This window comes from Symphalangus syndactylus, chromosome 1 (assembly GCF_028878055.3).
Source record: "Symphalangus syndactylus isolate Jambi chromosome 1, NHGRI_mSymSyn1-v2.1_pri, whole genome shotgun sequence".
NCBI lineage: Eukaryota > Metazoa > Chordata > Mammalia > Primates > Hylobatidae > Symphalangus > Symphalangus syndactylus.
The window spans coordinates 62386215-62405259 of NC_072423.2; the positions used below are offsets into that span (position 1 = coordinate 62386215).

Consider the following 19045-nt stretch of genomic DNA (forward strand, 5'->3'; position numbering starts at 1 on the left):
AGGAGGATCGCTTGAGCCCAGGAGTTTGTGGGCTGGGCAACACAGCAAGACCCCATCTCTGAAAAAAATTAAAATTAAAAAATAAAAGCAAGGGTATTTAAAATTTTTAATCAAATTGGTTAATCTGTCTCTTTGATTTCTTCTAAGACTTCTGAGCTTAGGTAGAGATTTGGCAAATGTTTAATTCTGTTTCCTCCCAGTTTTATCACATTCATTCATTCAGCAATGCCGCGCCTCCACTGTGTGCCAATAACTGTCTTAGGTGCTGGAGACCCAACAGTGAACAGAGCCCAACAGTCCCCATGCTCTTGAGCTCATATTCTGGTGGGAGGAGGTGGACAACAAATAAATGCATATGTGCTGTCAGGCCGTGAGGTGCAGGAAAATAAAATAGGATGAAGGGGTTAAAGAGTGATGGTAGGGTGGGGGATATCTTAGAAGGGATGTAAAGGAAGGGCTCTCAAGCAACTTTGAGCAAACAGCTGAGTTGAGTACAGGAGTGAACCCTGAGGATGTCTGGCAGAAGAGCATTCAAGGAAAACAGAAAGCCAAAGCTCTGGAGTAGAAGAACATGTGTCACATTGAGGAAAAGGAAAGCTGCCAGTGTGCCCAGAGCAGGACAAGCTGGAGAAGAGTGGATAGCATCAGAGCTGCCAGAGGCCCAGGCCTGCAGGGCATGGTTGGCTGTGAGCAGGAGCTTAGTGATGTGTGAGTGTGGTTGGAGGGCTTTGAGCAGGAAAGTGAATGTGAGTGTGTGTGTTAGGATGTGGGAGTCTCAACTTGTCAATCCCTTACCTTTATACCCTTTATCAAGTAATCTTTCCTTTTCCATTATTTTGTCATGCCTTTCTCATACATTCTAAGAATTCGTTTTCTTTTCTTTTCTTTTCTTTTCTTTTCTTTTCTTTTCTTTTCTTTTCTTTTCTCTTTCTTTCTTTCTTTCTTTCTTTCTTTCTTTCTTTCTTTCTTTCTTTTTTTTTTTTTTGAGACAAAGTCTTGCTCTGTCGCCCAGGCTGGAGTGCAGTGGCGTGATCTTGGCTCACTGCAATGTCCACCTCCTGGCTTCAAGCGATTCTCCTGCCTCAGCCTCCCCAGTGGCTGGGATTACAGGTGCGTGCTACCATGTCCATCTAATTTTTGTATTTTTAGTAGAGATGGGGTTTCACCATGTTGACCAGGATGGTCTCGATCTCTTGACCTCGTGATCCGCCCACCTTGGCCTCCCAAAGTGCTGAGATTACAGGCATGAGCCACCGCGCCTGGCCTCTTTCTTTCTTTTCCTTTTCTTTTTTTTTTTTAAATAGACAGAGTCTTTGTCGCCCAGGATGGAGTGCAGTGGTGTGATCTTGGCTCACTGCAACCTCTACCTCTGAGATTCTAGCAATGCTCCCACCCCAGCCTCCTGAGTAGCTGGGACTACAGGCATGTGCCACCGCACCTGGCTAATTTTTGTATCTTTACTAGAAATGGGGTTTCATCATGTTGGCCAGGCTGGTCTCGAACTCCTGGCATCAAGTGATCCACCCACCTCAGCCTCCCAAAGTGCTGGGATTACAGGCATGAGCCATGGTGCCCAGCCTCTTTTTGTATTTTTTATTGTTTTTCATTCACTCATCTGTCTCTTCTCTTGACAGTATCGCATTAAAAAAAAAGTTTTTAAGATAGTATTGCACTTTTAATTATTATAATGTTTTAGTATGCGAGATTTCCCCTTACCATTTTTAAGGATTTTCTTTGACATCCTTATCTGTTTATTCTTCCAGAAGGCACTTAAAATACTTTTCTGAGGCTCTTCATTGGGATCTAATTGAAATTACATTCTGTGTAAATTAATTTAAGGAGAATTGGCACCTTTATTGAGTTTTCCCATTAAGGGACAAATCTGTGTCATGCAAACTTTTAAATATTACATCATTCCTGTTTTTCACTTTATTTTGTTGTGGTTAGTAAGAGAGGTAGTGTATTTTTTAACTGGTCAGGGAAGCCATCTAGATTCCATCTAGGAGGCTATTTCATTTAGTTCAAAAGCATTTTATTGAATTCTTACTGTGTGCCAGGCATTTTAAACATCGAATCCAGAAATGAGGTCTCTCTTCTGGAATTTCATCTAGTTGGCAGGAGCTCAGAATTTATTTTTGGTATTAGGACAGAATTCTATGAAAGAAATCATAGTGTTGTCTTTCTCTCTGCCTAAAGAATTTCTCCAAAGTGCCCTGTAGGTAGAATGAAAATAACACAGAATTGGCAGACCTTTATAAGACATTTTCCTATGTGCTAAGCAGAAAAACTAAACTGAGTATTAATTTTTTGATTAATGTTTTAAAAAGTTTTTTCCCCACTAAAGAAATAATGTATCACCAGCCCCAAGTTCCCCATCAGCAGCTCTATAAATCTTCCTCCAAAATAAATCTTAAAGCCACATACAAGGCTGGGCACGGTGGCTCACACCTGTAATCCCAACACTTTGGGAGGCCGAGGCGGGCGGATCACGAGGTCAGGAGATTGAGACCATCCTGGCTAACACAGAGAAACCTCATCTCTACTAAAAAAAAAAAAAAAAAAAAAAAAAAAAAATACAAAAAATTAGCCGGGTGTGATGGCGGGCGCCTGTAGTCCCAGCTACTCAGGAGGCTGAGGCAGGAGAATAGCGTGAACCTAGGAGGCGGAGCTTGCAGTGAGCTGAGATGGTGCCACTGCACTCCAGCGTGGGCAACAGAGGGAAACTCTGTCTCAAAAAAAAAAGCCACATATTTCTCTCTATATTAAAAATGATCTCCATTTTACTACTGACTTTCTAGTCCAAACCACCAGTATCCTTTACCTGCACTATTGCCATCTCTTTGTAATTAGCCTCCCTGCATTTCTTTTACCCACTTTTACAAGCCATATTGCACACAGCAGCCAGAGTGACCTTTTTAAAAAAAATCATGGAAATTATCAAAGCTTCAGAAATCAAATAGCATAATTAATTGATGTACCCATCACCCTCTTCCAGAACTTAGCAATAATGGCCACTCTATATCCTACTCCCTGAATTCTTGTGAAACAATTCCAGATATCATGCCATCTCTTTCTTTTTCTTTTTAAAAAATTTGTTTTTCTTTTCTTACCCTCTCAACCCAGCTTTTCCCAATTCTGGGAAGAACTGGAAAGAGAAGGCCTGTCATGCCATTTTATTCGTACATACCCAGTGCTCCTCAACTTACTGTGGGGCCACGTCCCCATAGAACCATTGTAAGTTGAAAATACACTTAAGGCCAGGTACAGTAGCTCACACCTGTAATCCCAGCACTCTGGGATGCTGAGGCTGGCGGATCGCTTGAGCCTAGAAATTTGAGACTAACCTGTGAAACCCCATTCCTACAAAAAAATACAAAAATTAGCCAGGTGTGATGACACGTGACTGCAGTTTCAGCTACCAGGGAGGCTGAGGTGAGAGGATCACTTGAGCCCAAGAGGTCGAGGCTGTGGTGAGCTGATAGTTGAAAAAACCATTAAGTTGAACTGTTGTAAGTTGGGGAACATCTGTAGTCCAGTATATTAGTAAAAAATAAGGACACCCTTTAAGAAAAACCACAAGCATGTGATAGTTGCACAACTCTGTGCACCCATAAAAACCATTGAATTTGTGCAGTTTAAGTGAGTAAATTGTATGTTAATTTGTATCTCAATAGGGCTATTAAAAAACATAAGCACAATAGCATTATCCTATTAATAATAGTCTAGTAATTTATCAAAATCATGAAACTGCCAAAGTTCGTATTTTCCCAGTTATATTATTATTATTATTTTCTTTTTTTTTTGAGACGAAGTCTTGCTCTTGTTCCCCAGGCTGGAGTGCAATGGCGCGATCTCGGCTCACTGCAACTCCGCCTCTCAGGTTCAAGTGATTCTCCTGCCTCAGTCTCCAGAGTAGCTGGGATTACAGGTGCCTGCCACCAAACCCAGCTAATTTTTGTATTTTTAGTAGAGATGGGGTTTCACCATGTTGGCCAGGCTGGTCTCAAACTCCTGACCTAAGGTGATCCGCCCACCTCGGCCTCCCGAAGTGCTGGGATTACAGGCGCGAGCCACCGCACCCAGGCTATATTATAATTTTTTAACACTTTGACAGAGTTTTAAACATGAGTCAGATCATGTTACTCTTACTTAAAACCCGTCAGTGGCTTTTCATCCTATTTAGAATGAAACTCAAAACTCCTTATGCTGGCTTACAAAAGTCCGGCCTACAAACCCCTTGTGTGATGTGGCTTCTGTGTGCCTCTCTGACTTCGTCACTTGCCTGCTGAATTGTTACCCCAGAGCCTTTGCACCAGCTGTTCCTCTGCTAGAATGTCCTTCCCTGTATTTTCACAAGGCTGGATCCTTCTTTTCAACCTAGACATCCCTTCCTCAGAGAGGCCTTCCCTGATCAACCCCTCATCCTCCAATCTAAAGTGGTATCCCAGTTACTCTGTCAAATCATTTATTTAAAAAGTCTGGGCGTACCGTGGTTCATTGTCTGCTATATCTTTAAAAATTAATTATCATCTGTCTTTCCCACCTTCTATGCTTTCCCATCCCACCAGTGTTTTTTCTGTTATGTTCACTGCTGAATCCTCAGTGCCTAAAATAGTGATTGGTACATAACAGACCCTCATTAGGAGATATCATACAAAAAAATTGCCAACACATACCAGGTGTTTGGTATTTATAAAAATATTATTATTTTAAACCACCCCCAGCCCCCCTTTTTGTTTTTAGAGACCGAGTCTCACTCTGTCACCCAGTCTGGAGTGCAGTGGTAGCTGGGACTGTAGGCACATGCCACCATGCCTGGCTAATTAAAATTTTTTGTTGTTGTTGTTGAGATAAGGTCTCACTATGTTACCCAGGCTAGTCTTAAGCTTCTGGCCTCAAGCCATCCTTCCGCCTTAGCCTCGCAGAGTACTGGGATTATAGTTGTGAGCCACTGCGCCTGGCCTAAAAGGTTATCTGATAGAATATATCACCTTACTGCATAAAAAGTTCCAGAGTTGTTTTGAAAGGACTGTTCTAATTTTCATAGGTAGCTTTCGTTTCTCTAATAATAAGTATTTGAGGCTAGGAGATGGTTTGATTTATTTGTAGGGTTTTGTTTGTTTTGTTTTGTTTTTTACCTTTTGTCCATTTAATATCCAGCTCACTTCAGAACTCAGTAAATAACTTTGATAAGACAAACTCCATTTTTGTTGTTGTTAGGCAAAACATGGAATGTGCATGTGTAAGGTTGGAAAAATTAACATTGATAGCTTGCCGGCTTTATTCTCCATTGTCACCTTTTTCTTTTGTCCTAAATTGTGGACCATCACACCCTTGGCTTGTGAGCCATCTCTGCTACCCGTTATGCAGCGAGACGGCTGAAGTGTGGCTGTGGTCGGCTAAAGAGTGGACCCCAAATTTGTGATTAGTTAGGTATCTTGAGATGAGGGGAAATCCTGAATTATTCAGGTAGACCTATGTAATTACAAGGCTCCTGATAGCAGTGAGGCCTATATATGGAGAGAGAACAGAATGCTGGAAGCAGAGGTTGGAATGATGTGCTTTGGAGATGGAGGAAGAGACCCCATGTCAAGTCATGTAGTTGGCCGCTAGAAGTGGAAAAGGCAAGGAAATGTCTCCCTTAGAGCCTCCAGAAGGAATGCAGCTCTGTCCACATGTTGATTTCAGCCTGGTGAAATTGATTTCAGACTTCTGATCTCTGAAACTGTAAGATCATAAATTTGTATTGTTTAAGCCACAAATTTGTGAGTTCATGATAATTTGTTGTGAAGTTAATCTGATTTGCTGGCTTAATAGTTAGCAACCAAAAGGGAGGCCATAAATAATTGAGATGGCAACCTCTCTCTGGTAGGTAATTTTCTGGGGAAAGAAAAAGATATAGGCAATAGAAAAATGAAGGAATATTAGATGCTGCAGTTACAGCATTGATTGTTATAGTACATTTAAGCTGTTGATGGCTTTTTTTCTTTGTATTTTGCACAGATCAGAAACCTTTTGACCTTGCCCAGGGTGCTGAAATGAAACACATTCTTGTTGGTAATAAGGTACAGAGTAATGAATTAAATTTATCTAATAATTTTTAGAAAAAAATTTTGAATGTTTGAAGTATGTAGATGCATTTTTCATGAAAACATGTTTTTGACAGGTCATCTACAAAGCATTGAAACGATATGAGGGCCCTCTCTGGAAGGTAAGTTGGGGTGGTTTTTTAATTATATAACTGTAAAGAATAATTCTCAGGTGCTCTATTTCTGTTTAAAACTTTTTAAAAATCATTTCTGAAGTATATGTGATTTAATCGCTCTTGGATCTTATAATGTAAACCACTTATTTTTTTTTATTTTTAGTTATTGAGACAGAGTCTTGCTCTGTCGCCCAGGCTAAAGTGCAGTGGTACACTCACTGCAACCTCCACTCCCCGGGTTCAAGTGGTTCTCCTGCCTCAGCCTCCCAAGTAGCTGGGATTATAGGCGCCTGCCACTGTTCCCAGCTAATTTTTGTGTTTTTAGTAGAGACGAAGGTTCACCATCTTGGCCAGGCTGGTCTTGAACTCCTGACCTTGTGATCTACCCGCCTCGGCCTCCCAAAGTGCTGGAATTACAGGTGTGAGCCACCGTGCCCGGCAAACCACTTTTATACTACCGGATTTCAAGAGGCTTCCACTGGTTGTAGCAGTTACTTTTCTGTGTGTTGATGGTCCCTTTTAGGTGTTTTTTTTGGTGTTGATGAGTCACTTTTAGGTGACTAAGTTTTTGTGAAAAGGAGTGGGGGGGAAAATACATTTTTTTCTTACTAGATCAAAGAATTACAGTATTATTTTTGTTATGAACATCAAACCATGGAAGACTTAGAAGAAAATTAATATTTGAATTATCACATGGTACATATATAAAATTCTTCTGGTCCTAACAATTTCTACAATTTGGAGAATCCTGTTTTCTAGAATTAACCATGGAAGAGCACATAATTTCTTTTGCATTTGCAAGCAATCCCTGTATCTATTTATGTATCTGTATGCTTATATTGTATAAGATAAATTTAGGATAATTTTCTTTTTTAGACATTCATTCATGACTTTGAGGAAATTGTCTTTGAAGCCCACAACTGGTATATTTTCTGTAAATAATCCCTGAACAGTTTTGTCAGAACCATAAACTGTAATCATCATTGATCTTATCAGTATGGCATTTCTGTTGTTCCTGTCACCCTGTAGTGGTATGTTTTCATTACTGCACTTAGTACCTAAATTCATGTTTGATCATTTTTTTAATGTTCAGTGCTACTGTCTAAAAACTCAAATATGACTCTCCTCACTTAATTACTTTTTATCAGTCAAGTATTTGAATCTAGATGTGTCAGCTCAGGAAATCTTTGTTATTTTTCCCTTAGAGTTCAAGATTTTTTGGCTGGAGATTATTCTGGGTAGTGTTAGAGCATGGAGTCCTTTCATGGTATAGGAAACAGTAAGTATTACGATCTTTACACTTATCAAATTTCACTGTATAAATTTTGAAATATGAATTTTTTCACTTATCTCTTTTCCTTTTGTATTGATAATTTCATCTTTATTTTGAAGGCCCGATGCAGTTCATAATATTTATCGCCAGGGATGCAAACACCTGACTCAAGCAGTATGCACGGTAGGATGAAACATGGATCATTTGCTCCTCTAACTGTGAAATCAGTTCTTCAAGTGATTGACCCAAATCATTTATACAGCCTTGTAAAATCTTGGGGTTCTGTGGAATGCTGTAGAAAACATTTGTATATATTTTAATTTGAGAATAAGTAAAGTCGTGGCATCTCCATTTTGAACAAAATTTTAAAATATAGTTAACTTTTATTTATCTCCATGTATTATGGAATGAGAGATGGATTGTCCAAAAATATTTGTCAAATTTACCCAGGCTTATTTGATGATGAAATATCCTAGTACATTCAATTGAAAAGAATGTGTATTTTGCTATTATTGTTGGTTGTTTTGCTATTATTGTTGGTTGTAGGGTCCTATCAATATTAATTCAGTCATGGTGGTTGATAGCATTCAGATCTTTTGTGTCTTGGTTTTGGCTAGTGGCTGTATCAATTGCTGAAAGAGGGATGTGAAAGTGTCCAACTGTGCTTGTGGAATGTTGCATTTCCTTCTCCGTTATTGATAACATACTTATGATTGTTGTCTTCTTGATTAATTGATCCTTTTATTGTTTTGTGGCCCTCTTTATCTCTTGTAATACATTTTGTTTTAAAATTTATTTTGTCTGATATGAACATAACCACTTTGGCCTTCTTATGTTTACTGTTCGCATGGCATCTTTTTCCTATCCATTTACTTTCAGCCTCTATGTATCTTTATATTTATTTTCTGTCTCTTGGAGATAGCATATGTTTTAGTTCCTATTACCCATTCTGGCAATTTTTGCCTTTTAATTGGATTTTTCTTTTGTGAATGTGTTCTACTTTCATGCTTCTTCATATGTCAGGTAATTGTGGGTTTTGTTTTGTTTTTTTTGTTCTTGTTTTTGTTTTTTTGAGATGGAATCTCGCTCTGTCACCTAGGCTGGAGGGCAGTGGCACGATCTCAGCTTACTGCAACCTCCACCTCCCAGGTTCAAGCAGTTCTCTGCCTTAGCCTCCTGAGTAGCTGGGATTACAGGTGAACACTACTATGCCTGGCTAATTTTTGTATTTTTTGGTAGAGACGGGGTTTTGCCATGTTGGTTAGGCTGGTCTCGAACTCCTGACCTCAAGCAATCCTCCCGCCTCGGCCTACCAAAGTGCTGGGATTACAGGCATGAGACACTGCACCCAGCCCATATGTCAGGTAATTTTGGATGATACTCTTAATATTATTAATATTATGATTATTATATAATTATAATATACATTATGTATTGTATATTTTATTATATAATATAATATATTTTATTATATGATATATAATATTGTATAATTATAATATTATGTATTATATATTTTAATAATCATAATATTGTTAATATTATGAATGTTGAGTTCTGGAGACTTTGGATTCTGTTGTTTTTCTCTATTAAGTGTCGTCCATTGTAGCAAGTCCTTTTCTTGGCTTGGTTTGGATCATGAGCTATGTGTCTTGGGCAGTGGCTCTGGACTCAGTTCAGATAGGTTGTGTTTATATGAGCTGCTTCTATGTGTGTGTGGCTCATGAGTCAGAGATGTGAGTAGCAGACAGAATCTGGGGACCATCCCTCTGTCACTTTCCCTTGGGAGATTCCCCTGTTCTCTTTGGTGCTTATGAGTTCGAGGTTTGCTTTATTAATGTCCAAAGACAGGGGTTTCCACATGTGCCCTTGCTGCTGTCCTGTCACCATGTGGACTGTGCTTAGTCCCAGGTGCAAAACCTTAGGCATGGGAACTTACTTCCACAGCTCCTTGGCCCCTTTCCTCCAGAGAGCGTGACTCCCATCGGAGTCTGTTAGCTTTTGTTCAGGTCCAGGTTCCTCCATGTGGTTACCTTTTCTTTCATATCCGGGTTTTATAGTTGTTTTCTGCAACAGGTGGGGGGCCTCTGATAGGGTCTGGAAGAAATCTACCTTTTTCCATTCTTTTTTTTTTATTTATTTTACTTTAAGTTTTAGGGTACATGTGCACAATGTGCAGGTTTGTTACATATGTATCCATGCGCCATGTTGGTGTGCTGCACCCGTTAACTCGTCATTTAGCATTAGGTGTATCTCCTAATGCTATCCCTCCCCCCTCCCCCCACCCCACAACAGTCCCCGGAGTGTGATGTTCTCCTTCCTGTATCCATGTGTTCTCATTGTTCAATTCCCACCTATGAGTGAGAACATGCGATGTTTGTTTTTTTGTCCTTGTGATAGTTTAATGAGAATGATGATTTCCAGTTTCATCTATGTCCCTACAAAGGACATGAACTCATCAGTTTTTATGGCTGCATAGTATTCCATGGTGTATATGTGCCACATTTTCTTAATCCAGTCTATTGTTGTTGGACATTTGGGTTGGTTCCAAGTCTTTGCTATTGTGAATAGTGCCGCAGTAAACATACATGTGCATGTGTCTTTATAGCAGCATGATTTATAGTCCTTTGGGTATATACCCAGTAATGGGATGGCTGGGTCAAATGGTATTTCTAGTTCTAGATCCCTGAGGAATCGCCACGCTGACTTCCACAATGGTTGAACTAGTTTACAGTCCCACCAACAGTGTAAAAGTGTTCCTATTTCTCCACATCCTCTCCAGCACCTGTTGTTTCCTGACTTTTTAATGATGGCCATTCTAACTGGTGTGAGATGCTATCTCATTGTGGTTTTGATTTGCATTTCTCTGATGGCCAGTGATGATGAGCATTTTTTCATGTGTTTTTTGGCTGCATAAATGTCTTCTTTTGAGAAGTGTCTGTTCATGTCCTTTGCCCACTTTTTGATGGGGTTGTTTTTTTCTTGTAAATTTGAGTTCATTGTAGATTCTGGATATTAGCCCTTTGTCAGATGAGTAGGTTGCGAAAATTTTCTCCCATTTTGTAGGTTGCCTGTTCACTCTGATGGTCGTTTCTTTTGCTGTGCAGAAGCTCTTTAATTTAGTTAGATCCCATTCGTCAATTTTGGCTTTTGTTGCCATTGCTTTTGGTGTTTTAGACATGAAGTCCTTGCCCATGCCTATGTCCTGAATGGTAATGCCTAGGTTTTCTTCAAGGGTTTTTATGGTTTTAGGTCTAACATGTAAGTCTTTAATCCATCTTGAATTAATTTTTGTATAAGGTGTAAGGAAGGGATCCAGTTTCAGCTTTCTCCATATGGCTAGCCAGTTTTCCCAGCACCATTTATTAAACAGGGAATCCTTTCCCCATTTCTTGTTTTTGTCAGGTTTGTCAAAGATCAGATAGTTGTAGATATGCAGCGTTATTTCTGAGGGCTCTGTTCTGTTCCATTGATCTATATCTCTGTTTTGGTACCAGTACCATGCTGTTTTGGTTACTGTAGCCTTGTAGTATAGTTTGAAGTCAGGTAGCGTGATGCCTCCAGCTTTGTTCTTTTGGGTTAGGATTGACTTGGCGATGCGGGCTCTTTTTTGTTTTTTTTCCAATTTTTATCTATCAATACTTAAGCGTTCAACTGGGTATCCTTAAGTCATGTCACTACTTTAAATTTTATGTATAGATAATTTAAGGGTCCTCTTTTATGTGAATGAATGTTGTCTTACTGGCTTCTTTATATCCAAGGTAAAATCCACTGATAGCTGCCTCTTCTTTATTAAATGCTTTGATGACACCATTCATGGCTTCCGGGTTCCTAAGAATAGCCTTCAACAATCAAGAGAGGTAATCTTACGGATTCATGTATCTTTCCTAAAACTTACAGAACATTTAAAGACATGGAGAATATAACATAGGTTCAATGGTAACATCCAAAATCTTGTTGATTGTACTTTTAATTTTTTTTTTAATTTTTATTTATTTATTTTTTTGAGACAGAGTCTCACTCGATAGCCCAAGCTGGAGTGCAGTGGCACGATCTTGGCTCACTGCAACCTCTGCCTCCCAGGCTCAAGTGATTCTCATGCCTCAGCCTCCTGAGTAGCTGGGACTACAGGCACGTGCCAATACGCCTGGCTAATTTTTTTTGTATTTTAGCAGAGACGGGGTTTCACCACATTGTCCAGGGTAGTCTCAAACTCCTGAGCTCAGGCGATCCGCCCACCTTGGCCTCCCAAAGTGCTGGAATTACAGGCGTGAGCCACTGTGCCTGGCCTGATTGCACTTTTTAAATGAAGCTTTTAAAATTTGGTACCTGAATTAGTTCTTTATCAACCTGCAGGTATTTTCTGTTCATAATTTGTTTTTCAATTTTAATTCTCTGAATGTAAGAGGCATCCTTTTAATGTAAGTGGCAGGTCTACGCCTTAACTTATGGTGAGGAAACTAAGGATTCTAAGATTGAAGTGATTTCCCAAGGCCAGGCAGCTCGTGAGTGACAGAATCTGGACTACAAGCCAGGCATTCTGACACTCATTACAGTGGAGACTCAGCCTTCCTATGTGATAAATTAAACAATAGCAGCAAGCTAGAAAATTGGGATTTACTTGATCAATATTTATGGTGCAGTCACTTAATGGAGTATCCCGATTCTTTTTTTTTTTTTGAGACCGACTTGCTCTGTCACCCAGGTTGGAGTGCAATGGTGGGATCTCAGCTCACTGCAACCTCTGCCTCCCTGGTTCAAGCAATTCTCCTGCCTCTGCCTCTGCCTCCTGAGTAGCTGAGATTACAGGTGCACACCACCACGCCTGGCTAATTTTTGTGTTTTTAGTAGAGACAGGGTTTCACCACGTTCGTCAGGCTGGTCTCAAACTCCTGACCTTGTAATCCGCCCACCTCAGCCTCCCAAAGTGTTGGGATTACAGGCATGAGCCACCGCGCCCGGCCCTTTTCTTTTTCTTTCATTCATTCATTCATTCATTCATTCATTCATTCATTCATTTAGAGATAGAGCCTCCCTTGCTCTGTCACCCAAGCTGGAGTGCACTGGTGTGATCTTGGCTCACTGCAACCTCTGCCTTTCTGGTTCAAGCAATTCTCCTGCCTCAGCCTCCCAAGTAGCTGGGATTACAGGCATGTACCACCATGCCTGGCTAATTTTTGTATTTTTAGTAGAGATGGGGTTTCACCGTTTTGGCCAGGCTGGTCTCGAACTTGATCCGCCCACTTTGCCCTCCCAAAGTGCTGGGATTACAGGTGTGAGCCACCACGGCAGGCCTATTCTTATTCTTTTAAATCAAAGCAGTGTTCATAGACATATCTTGACTTTTTGGTAAACTATGTAAGAGGTTAAAATAGTCTATTTTCCAAAGTAGTAAACTTTGGCCCCGCAAAGAACCCTAAACAGTCTAACTCATGATTCTCCCAACATTTCATGAAATGGCAAGATTTGACCCTGAGTATAGTGTAAGAAAACGAGGAAAAAGTAAGATAGGGTATTTTTAGGTCAAACATTCTTTTTGTGAAATCACTGTTATTTTAAAAATATAGTAAAAGTTAAAGCATCAGGGCAAGTATTGGCTGTTTTAATATGACCTTAGTTTCTTGTGCTTCTAATTTGAGTGTAAGTTAGTAAAATTGTGTATCTGGATCCATTACTATATAGTAACTTATTCTGTTAAGTTATAAAATTACAGGTTCTCAATATTGAAAACGAGAACCTATAATTTTAAATGATAAAGTTTTCTCCCATTATTTAATTTCTGTAATGTGTTTGCATATTAACATTCATGAATATGTAAACTTATAGATGATATTTTTTAAAGTGCTAGGAAAAGCTTTTATCCAGACATATCATGGACAAGAGACCCACATTGCTGTTTCATTACTGGTTGCTTTGCTTTCCTTTTTGAGGCCATAATACTTATTTCACTAGGTAAATTTTATGCTTACCAGATCATTGTAATATTATCTCTTTGGAATAAAAATGCTTTCCACTCTCATTTAAATCCTTGCATGATTTCAGTACTGGCTGGAAGCAATAGAAGAACATTCTGCTTACAGCACTCACTACTGTTCACAGGACCAGCTGACTGATGAGGAGGAGGAAGATATGGTTTCTGCTGTAGACTTGAAGAAATCTTTAGAGGTAAATAGGAAAATGTAACCTGACTTTTATAGCTATCTATGTCATACAGGTTTTATCAAGAACTTTTTTCTTTAAGATGTAAGGTTTTGAAATTATGATTTCTAACAACAATAGAAATAGTATTGTTCTTCGCTGAGTTGCATTGTGTTGGTAGCTTATGTCTGTCATGGAATACTATCAAATGCCTTTGTAGATACTCTCTGATGAGATGGACATGTGCCTTAAAGTCATTGTACTTTTTTAGGTGAAACTTTTTACATTGCTGTTAACAGACTGTCATTCTGTTTGAAAGTTGCTGCCAGGATGGGTAGCATGCATAGCTTGACTTGATGCCCTTTATGACTTCACTGTAGATTTCAGAGTTTAAATAATGCAACCATAGTGATACCTTTCCTGGTCGGTAGGTTTCCTTTAAAACCACTTGTAGTCTGTAGCTTGGTTGCTAAGAGTTAAGGTAAAGCATCAATAATGAATGGAGAAGTCTTCTGAAGTGACACCAGTGTCTTATCCCTAGAGGAATATCAGCATAGGTAATTGAAATGGAATAGGTGTTTTGAGGGGTCATCAATTTTCTGGCTGTACCTTTTATTTACATCTTGTATCTGAAAGAATGGGAATTGAATTTGGAAGAATTAGAACTATGCAATGATGATGAGTTTCAGTCTGAATAATTATGTAAGGATATATGAATTTGCCTACTAAATTTAATTTTTTTGTCTTTATAAATTAAATGAGTTGGTGGCAAGATTTGAATGTTTCTAGTTCAACAACTTTAATGAAGTTAAATTCCGTAATACCTACAGAGTTTTATCAACTTAGGGACCTATACATTTAAATATAAAAGGTATTTTGACTCCTTCAATCCCTAATCTTAATTTATGACGGAACATTAAAGAATTTGAACTCTCCCATGTTTGTCGAAGACATTCCCCAGACTTGATGACAACTCCTTTACCATACTACCTCTGGTTTGAAGCCTAATGTGTATGTGAGAACCATAAACAAAATTTTCAGATCAGTGAACTTTGCAAAAGTAACATCTACTACAGCATTTAAATAACATTAAAACTGGGAAAATATGGAAGATTTAAATACATACAGCCAAAATTACATTAAACAAGTAAAAAAAAAAAGATGCTAAATATTTTAACTTTCAGTTGGTATTCCCTAATTGAAAAGAAATCCTTCCCTATTTACCTATCGTCAATAAGAAGTAAATGATAAAACCTGGAAGGATTTACAAAGCATACTAATATCTTTGCTAGAATTATGATAATTTTAAAAGTTTTTAAATGGAAGTTACAGGTAAAATAAAAGCATACTAACTTATATACCATTAAAAAGATTTCTTCTTTTTTTTTTTTTTTTTTTTTTTTTTTTAAGATGGAGTCTTGCTCTGTTGCCCAGGCTAGAGTGCAGTGGCGCGATCTCAGCTCACTGCAAGCTCCGCCTCCCGGGTTCACGCCATTCTCCTGCCTCAGCCTCTCGAGTAGCTGGGACTACAGGCGCCCGCCACTGCACCCGGCTAATTTTTTTTGTATTTTTAGTAGAGACAGGGTTTCACCGTGTTAGCCAGGATGGTCTTGATCTCCTGACCTTGTGATCCACCCGCCTTGGCCTCACAAAGTGCTGGGATTATAGACGTGAGCTACCGCATCCCGGCAAGATTTCTTCTTTAGCATAATTTTCAAATTTTCAGGTCATCAACCTCTACTATATCTTTCAGTTTATTCCTTAATGTTTTGTTCACATGTTAACTTTAAAACCATGAAGGTTTTGCCTTTTAGATTTTATTGCAGCTAAAGTTAATGAGAGTTTTAGCACTATAGTGTTAAGCATTTTTAGGTTTTGCATGTTCCTCTCCAACAGAGTTTGAATGCTAATTCTGTAAATCTTTTTTTCTTTATTATTTATTTATTTATTTTTTTTTTTGAGACGGAGTCTTGCTCTGTTGCACAGGCTGGAATGCAGTGGTGCGATCATGGCTCACTGCAACTTCTACCTCCTGGGTTTAAGCAATCTTCTCGCCTCAGCCTCCCGAGTAGCTGGGATTACAGGCACACAACACCACACCCGGCTAATTTTTGTAATTTTAGTAGAGACGGGTTTCACCATGTAGGCCAGGCTGGTCTCAAGCTCCTGACCTCAAGTGATCCTCCCGCTTTGGCCTCCCAAAGTGCTCGGATTACAGGCATGAGCCACCATGCCTGGCCAATGCTGTGAATCTTGATTCTGTATCAACATCTGGAGACTGGTTCAAAATAGGTAAAATCCAAAATGAGCTTTGAAGTGTGTTGAATTATAGCTTGTCAGTAGACTGGCTCCAAGATGCCCTTCATTCTTGAGTTCTTAAGTTCCAGTGGAATTCAGGGGCCAATTTATGGAAAGGTCTGTTCTTGGTACCTATAGACATTCTAAGGGGAATTAGTCATTCTAGGACTGATACACTCTAAAATCATCTGAATTGACAACAAAACTGATTTTATTTCCTTAACATGCTTTTGGATTAGTACACAGACCTATAAGAAATGAGGGAAAGGCTGAGGTGGGAGGATCACTTGTGCCCAAGCGTTTGAGTTCAGCCTGGGCAATATAGTGAGTCCCTGTCTCTTAGAAAGAGAGGGCTGGGCACGGTGGCTCACGCCTGTAATCTGAGCACTTTGGGAGGCCGAGGTGGGTGGATCACGAGGTCAGGAGATTGAGACCATCCTGGCTAACACAGTGAAACCCTGTCTCTACTAAAAATACAAAAAATTAGCCAGGCGTGGTGGTGGGCGCCTGTAGTCCCAGCTACTCGGGAGGCTGAGGCAGGAGAATAGCGTGAATCCAGAAGGCGGAGCTTGCAGTGAGCCGAGATCGCGCCACTGCACTCCAGCCTGGGTGACAGCGAGACTCTGTCTCAAAAAAAAAAAAAAAAAAAGAAAGAGAGAGTGAGTCAGTTTTTCAGTATAAACATTTATTGGTAAACATTATCTTATGCAATATGATTGTATAAGACAAGTCCTAGAATTATTGACCTCATGGTTGTTGTAATAGCAACTTGAAAATATTTCAGACATAAAAATTAGAAATTAGTCAAGCACAGTATTGGTATAGAACTGCACTGTCCAATATGATAGCTATTAGCTATCCTGTGGCTATTTACACATGTGGCTATTTACATTTAAATTAATTAAAATTTTAAAATTCAGTTATTCAGCTGGGTGCAGTGGCTCACGCCTGTAATCCTAGCACTTTGGGAGACTGAGGTGGGTGGACCACTTGAGGTCAGGAGTTTGAGAACAGCCTGGCCAACATGGTGAAACTCCGTCTCTACTAAAAATACAAAAATTAGCCAGGCATGGTGGTGGGCACCTGTAGTCCCAGCTACTCGGGAGTCTGAGGCAAGAGAATTACTTGAGCCCGGTGGGGCAGGACGCACAGGTTGCAGTGAGCTGAGATTGTGCCACTGCACTCCAGTCTGGGCGAAAGAGTGAGACGACTCAGAAAAAAATTCAGTTATTCATTTTAACTATATTTAACTACATATTAGCCACATCTCAAGTGCTCAGTAGCCACATGTGGCTACCACAACGGACAGCGAAGATATAGAATATTTCCAGCATCATAGAAAGTTCTATTGGACAGTGCTGGGATAGGCTCTTAGAGGCTCTGGGTGGTACTAGCAAAGTGGGGGTTTTATTTGTTGAAGATGTCTTGATTCTGTAGGATCTGAACTGTTTCTGTGTTACAAGAAGTGATGAGCAGACCAGGCATGGTGTCTCACGCCTGTAATCCCAGTACTTTGGGAGGCTGAGGTGGGTGAATTACTTGAGCCCAGGAGTTCAAGACTATCCTGGGCAACATGGCGAATCCCCATTTTAAAAACAAATTTTTTTAAAAATTTTGAGGCTGAAGTTGCAGCAAGCTGTGGTCACACCACTTCACTCCAGTCTGGGCAACATGGCAAAACCCTGTCTCTACTAAAAATAAAAAAATTAGCTGGACATGGTGGCCCGTATCTGTAGTCCCAGCTACTTAGGAGGCTGAGGTGGGAGGATCCCCTGAGCCCAGGAGATGGAGGTTGCAGTGAGCCAAGATCACGCCACTGCACTCCAGCCTGGGCGACAGAGTGAGACCCCGTCTCAAAAAAAGAAAAAAAAAAAGAAAAAGTGATGAGCAGATGATGCTCGAGTTTAATGGAATGAGAAAATAATATAAAGCTTTTCTGATTTAAGAATAAGTGATTCCCAAGGCGGGCAGATCACATGAGGCCAGGAGTTCGAGACAAGCCTAGCCAACATGGTGAAATCCTGCCTCTAAAAATACAAAAATTAGCCAGGCATGGTGGTGCACATCTGTAATCCCAACTGCACAGGAGCCTGAGGCACGAGAATCGCTTGAACCTATGAGGCGGAGGTTGCAGTGAGCTGAGATCGCACCAATGCACTCCAGCCTGGGCAATAGGGTGATAGAGCCAGCCTCTCTCAAAAACAACAACAACAAAAATAACTGATTCCCAACTAAAATAAATGTGCAGAAAGTTGCATGTACATCCACGTGGAACTAATAAAGATTGGTACATCCATGCAAGAATGAGGCAGATGTGTATATGCTGATACATTTAAGATATACAGTTAAGCGAAAAGGACAAGGCATAAAATGATGTACCAAATATGATACTACTTGGGAGGAAAAAAAACAGGGATGTACACATATATATTTGTGTAGACTTAGATCATTCAGGAAAGATGAGAAATTAGCATTTGTTGCTCTGCAGCTGAAAAAGGTGCAAAATAAGATTGCAAGGTGTGTGAAGGAGAATTACTTTTCTCTATATATCCTTTTGTTTTTTGTTTTTTATTTTTACTTTATGTAAATACATATTGCAAAGTGAAACGCTAAGAAAGTTACAAAGCAAGGGCATAATAATCGCCAGATGTCAGAAAGAATAAGTGTGCTTTTGGGTTGACTTAGGAAAGATGGAGTATGGGTTTTTGTTGTTTTTTTTTCTTTTTGAGACAGGGTCTCACTTTGTCATCCAGGCTGGAGTGCAGTGGTGTGATCACAGCTCACTGCAGCATTGACCACCTGGGGTCAAGTGATCCTCCTGCCTCAGCTTCTTAAGTAGCTGGGACTATAGGCATGTGCCACCAAGCCTGGGTAATTTTTTCGTTGTTTTTTTGTAGAGATTAGGTCTCGTTATGTTGCAAGAAAGGTCTCGAAATGCTGGGCTCAAGTGATTCTTTTGCCTCAGCCTCCCAAAGTGCTGGGATTACATGCATGAGCCACTGCGCCTGGCCAGAGTATGGGGCTATCTTTGAAGTGGATTTGGCTGGAGTTAGGAAGACTTAGAGATAAGTGCTACGGCATCACTACTTGTAATAGTGGCCATTTTCTGCAAAGAAGAAAGTGATCAGAGT

General features: G+C 39.8%; 1 protein-coding gene across 3 annotated transcripts in view; it reads left to right on the forward strand.

The window, feature by feature from the left end:
* OSBPL1A (oxysterol binding protein like 1A) overlaps nucleotides 1-19045 on the forward strand; it is a 234893-nt gene that overhangs the window by 69709 nt on the left and 146139 nt on the right. For 2 of the 3 annotated variants that reach the window (XM_055235932.2, XM_063614806.1), the window contains exons 8-13: nucleotides 6004-6065; nucleotides 6167-6211; nucleotides 7411-7484; nucleotides 7598-7661; nucleotides 11240-11338; nucleotides 13521-13643. In XM_055235932.2, the coding sequence (XP_055091907.1) occupies nucleotides 6004-6065; nucleotides 6167-6211; nucleotides 7411-7484; nucleotides 7598-7661; nucleotides 11240-11338; nucleotides 13521-13643 (467 nt within the window). The remainder of the gene's footprint in view (nucleotides 1-6003; nucleotides 6066-6166; nucleotides 6212-7410; nucleotides 7485-7597; nucleotides 7662-11239; nucleotides 11339-13520; nucleotides 13644-19045) is intronic. The other variant, XM_055235945.2, reaches the window with a different exon arrangement.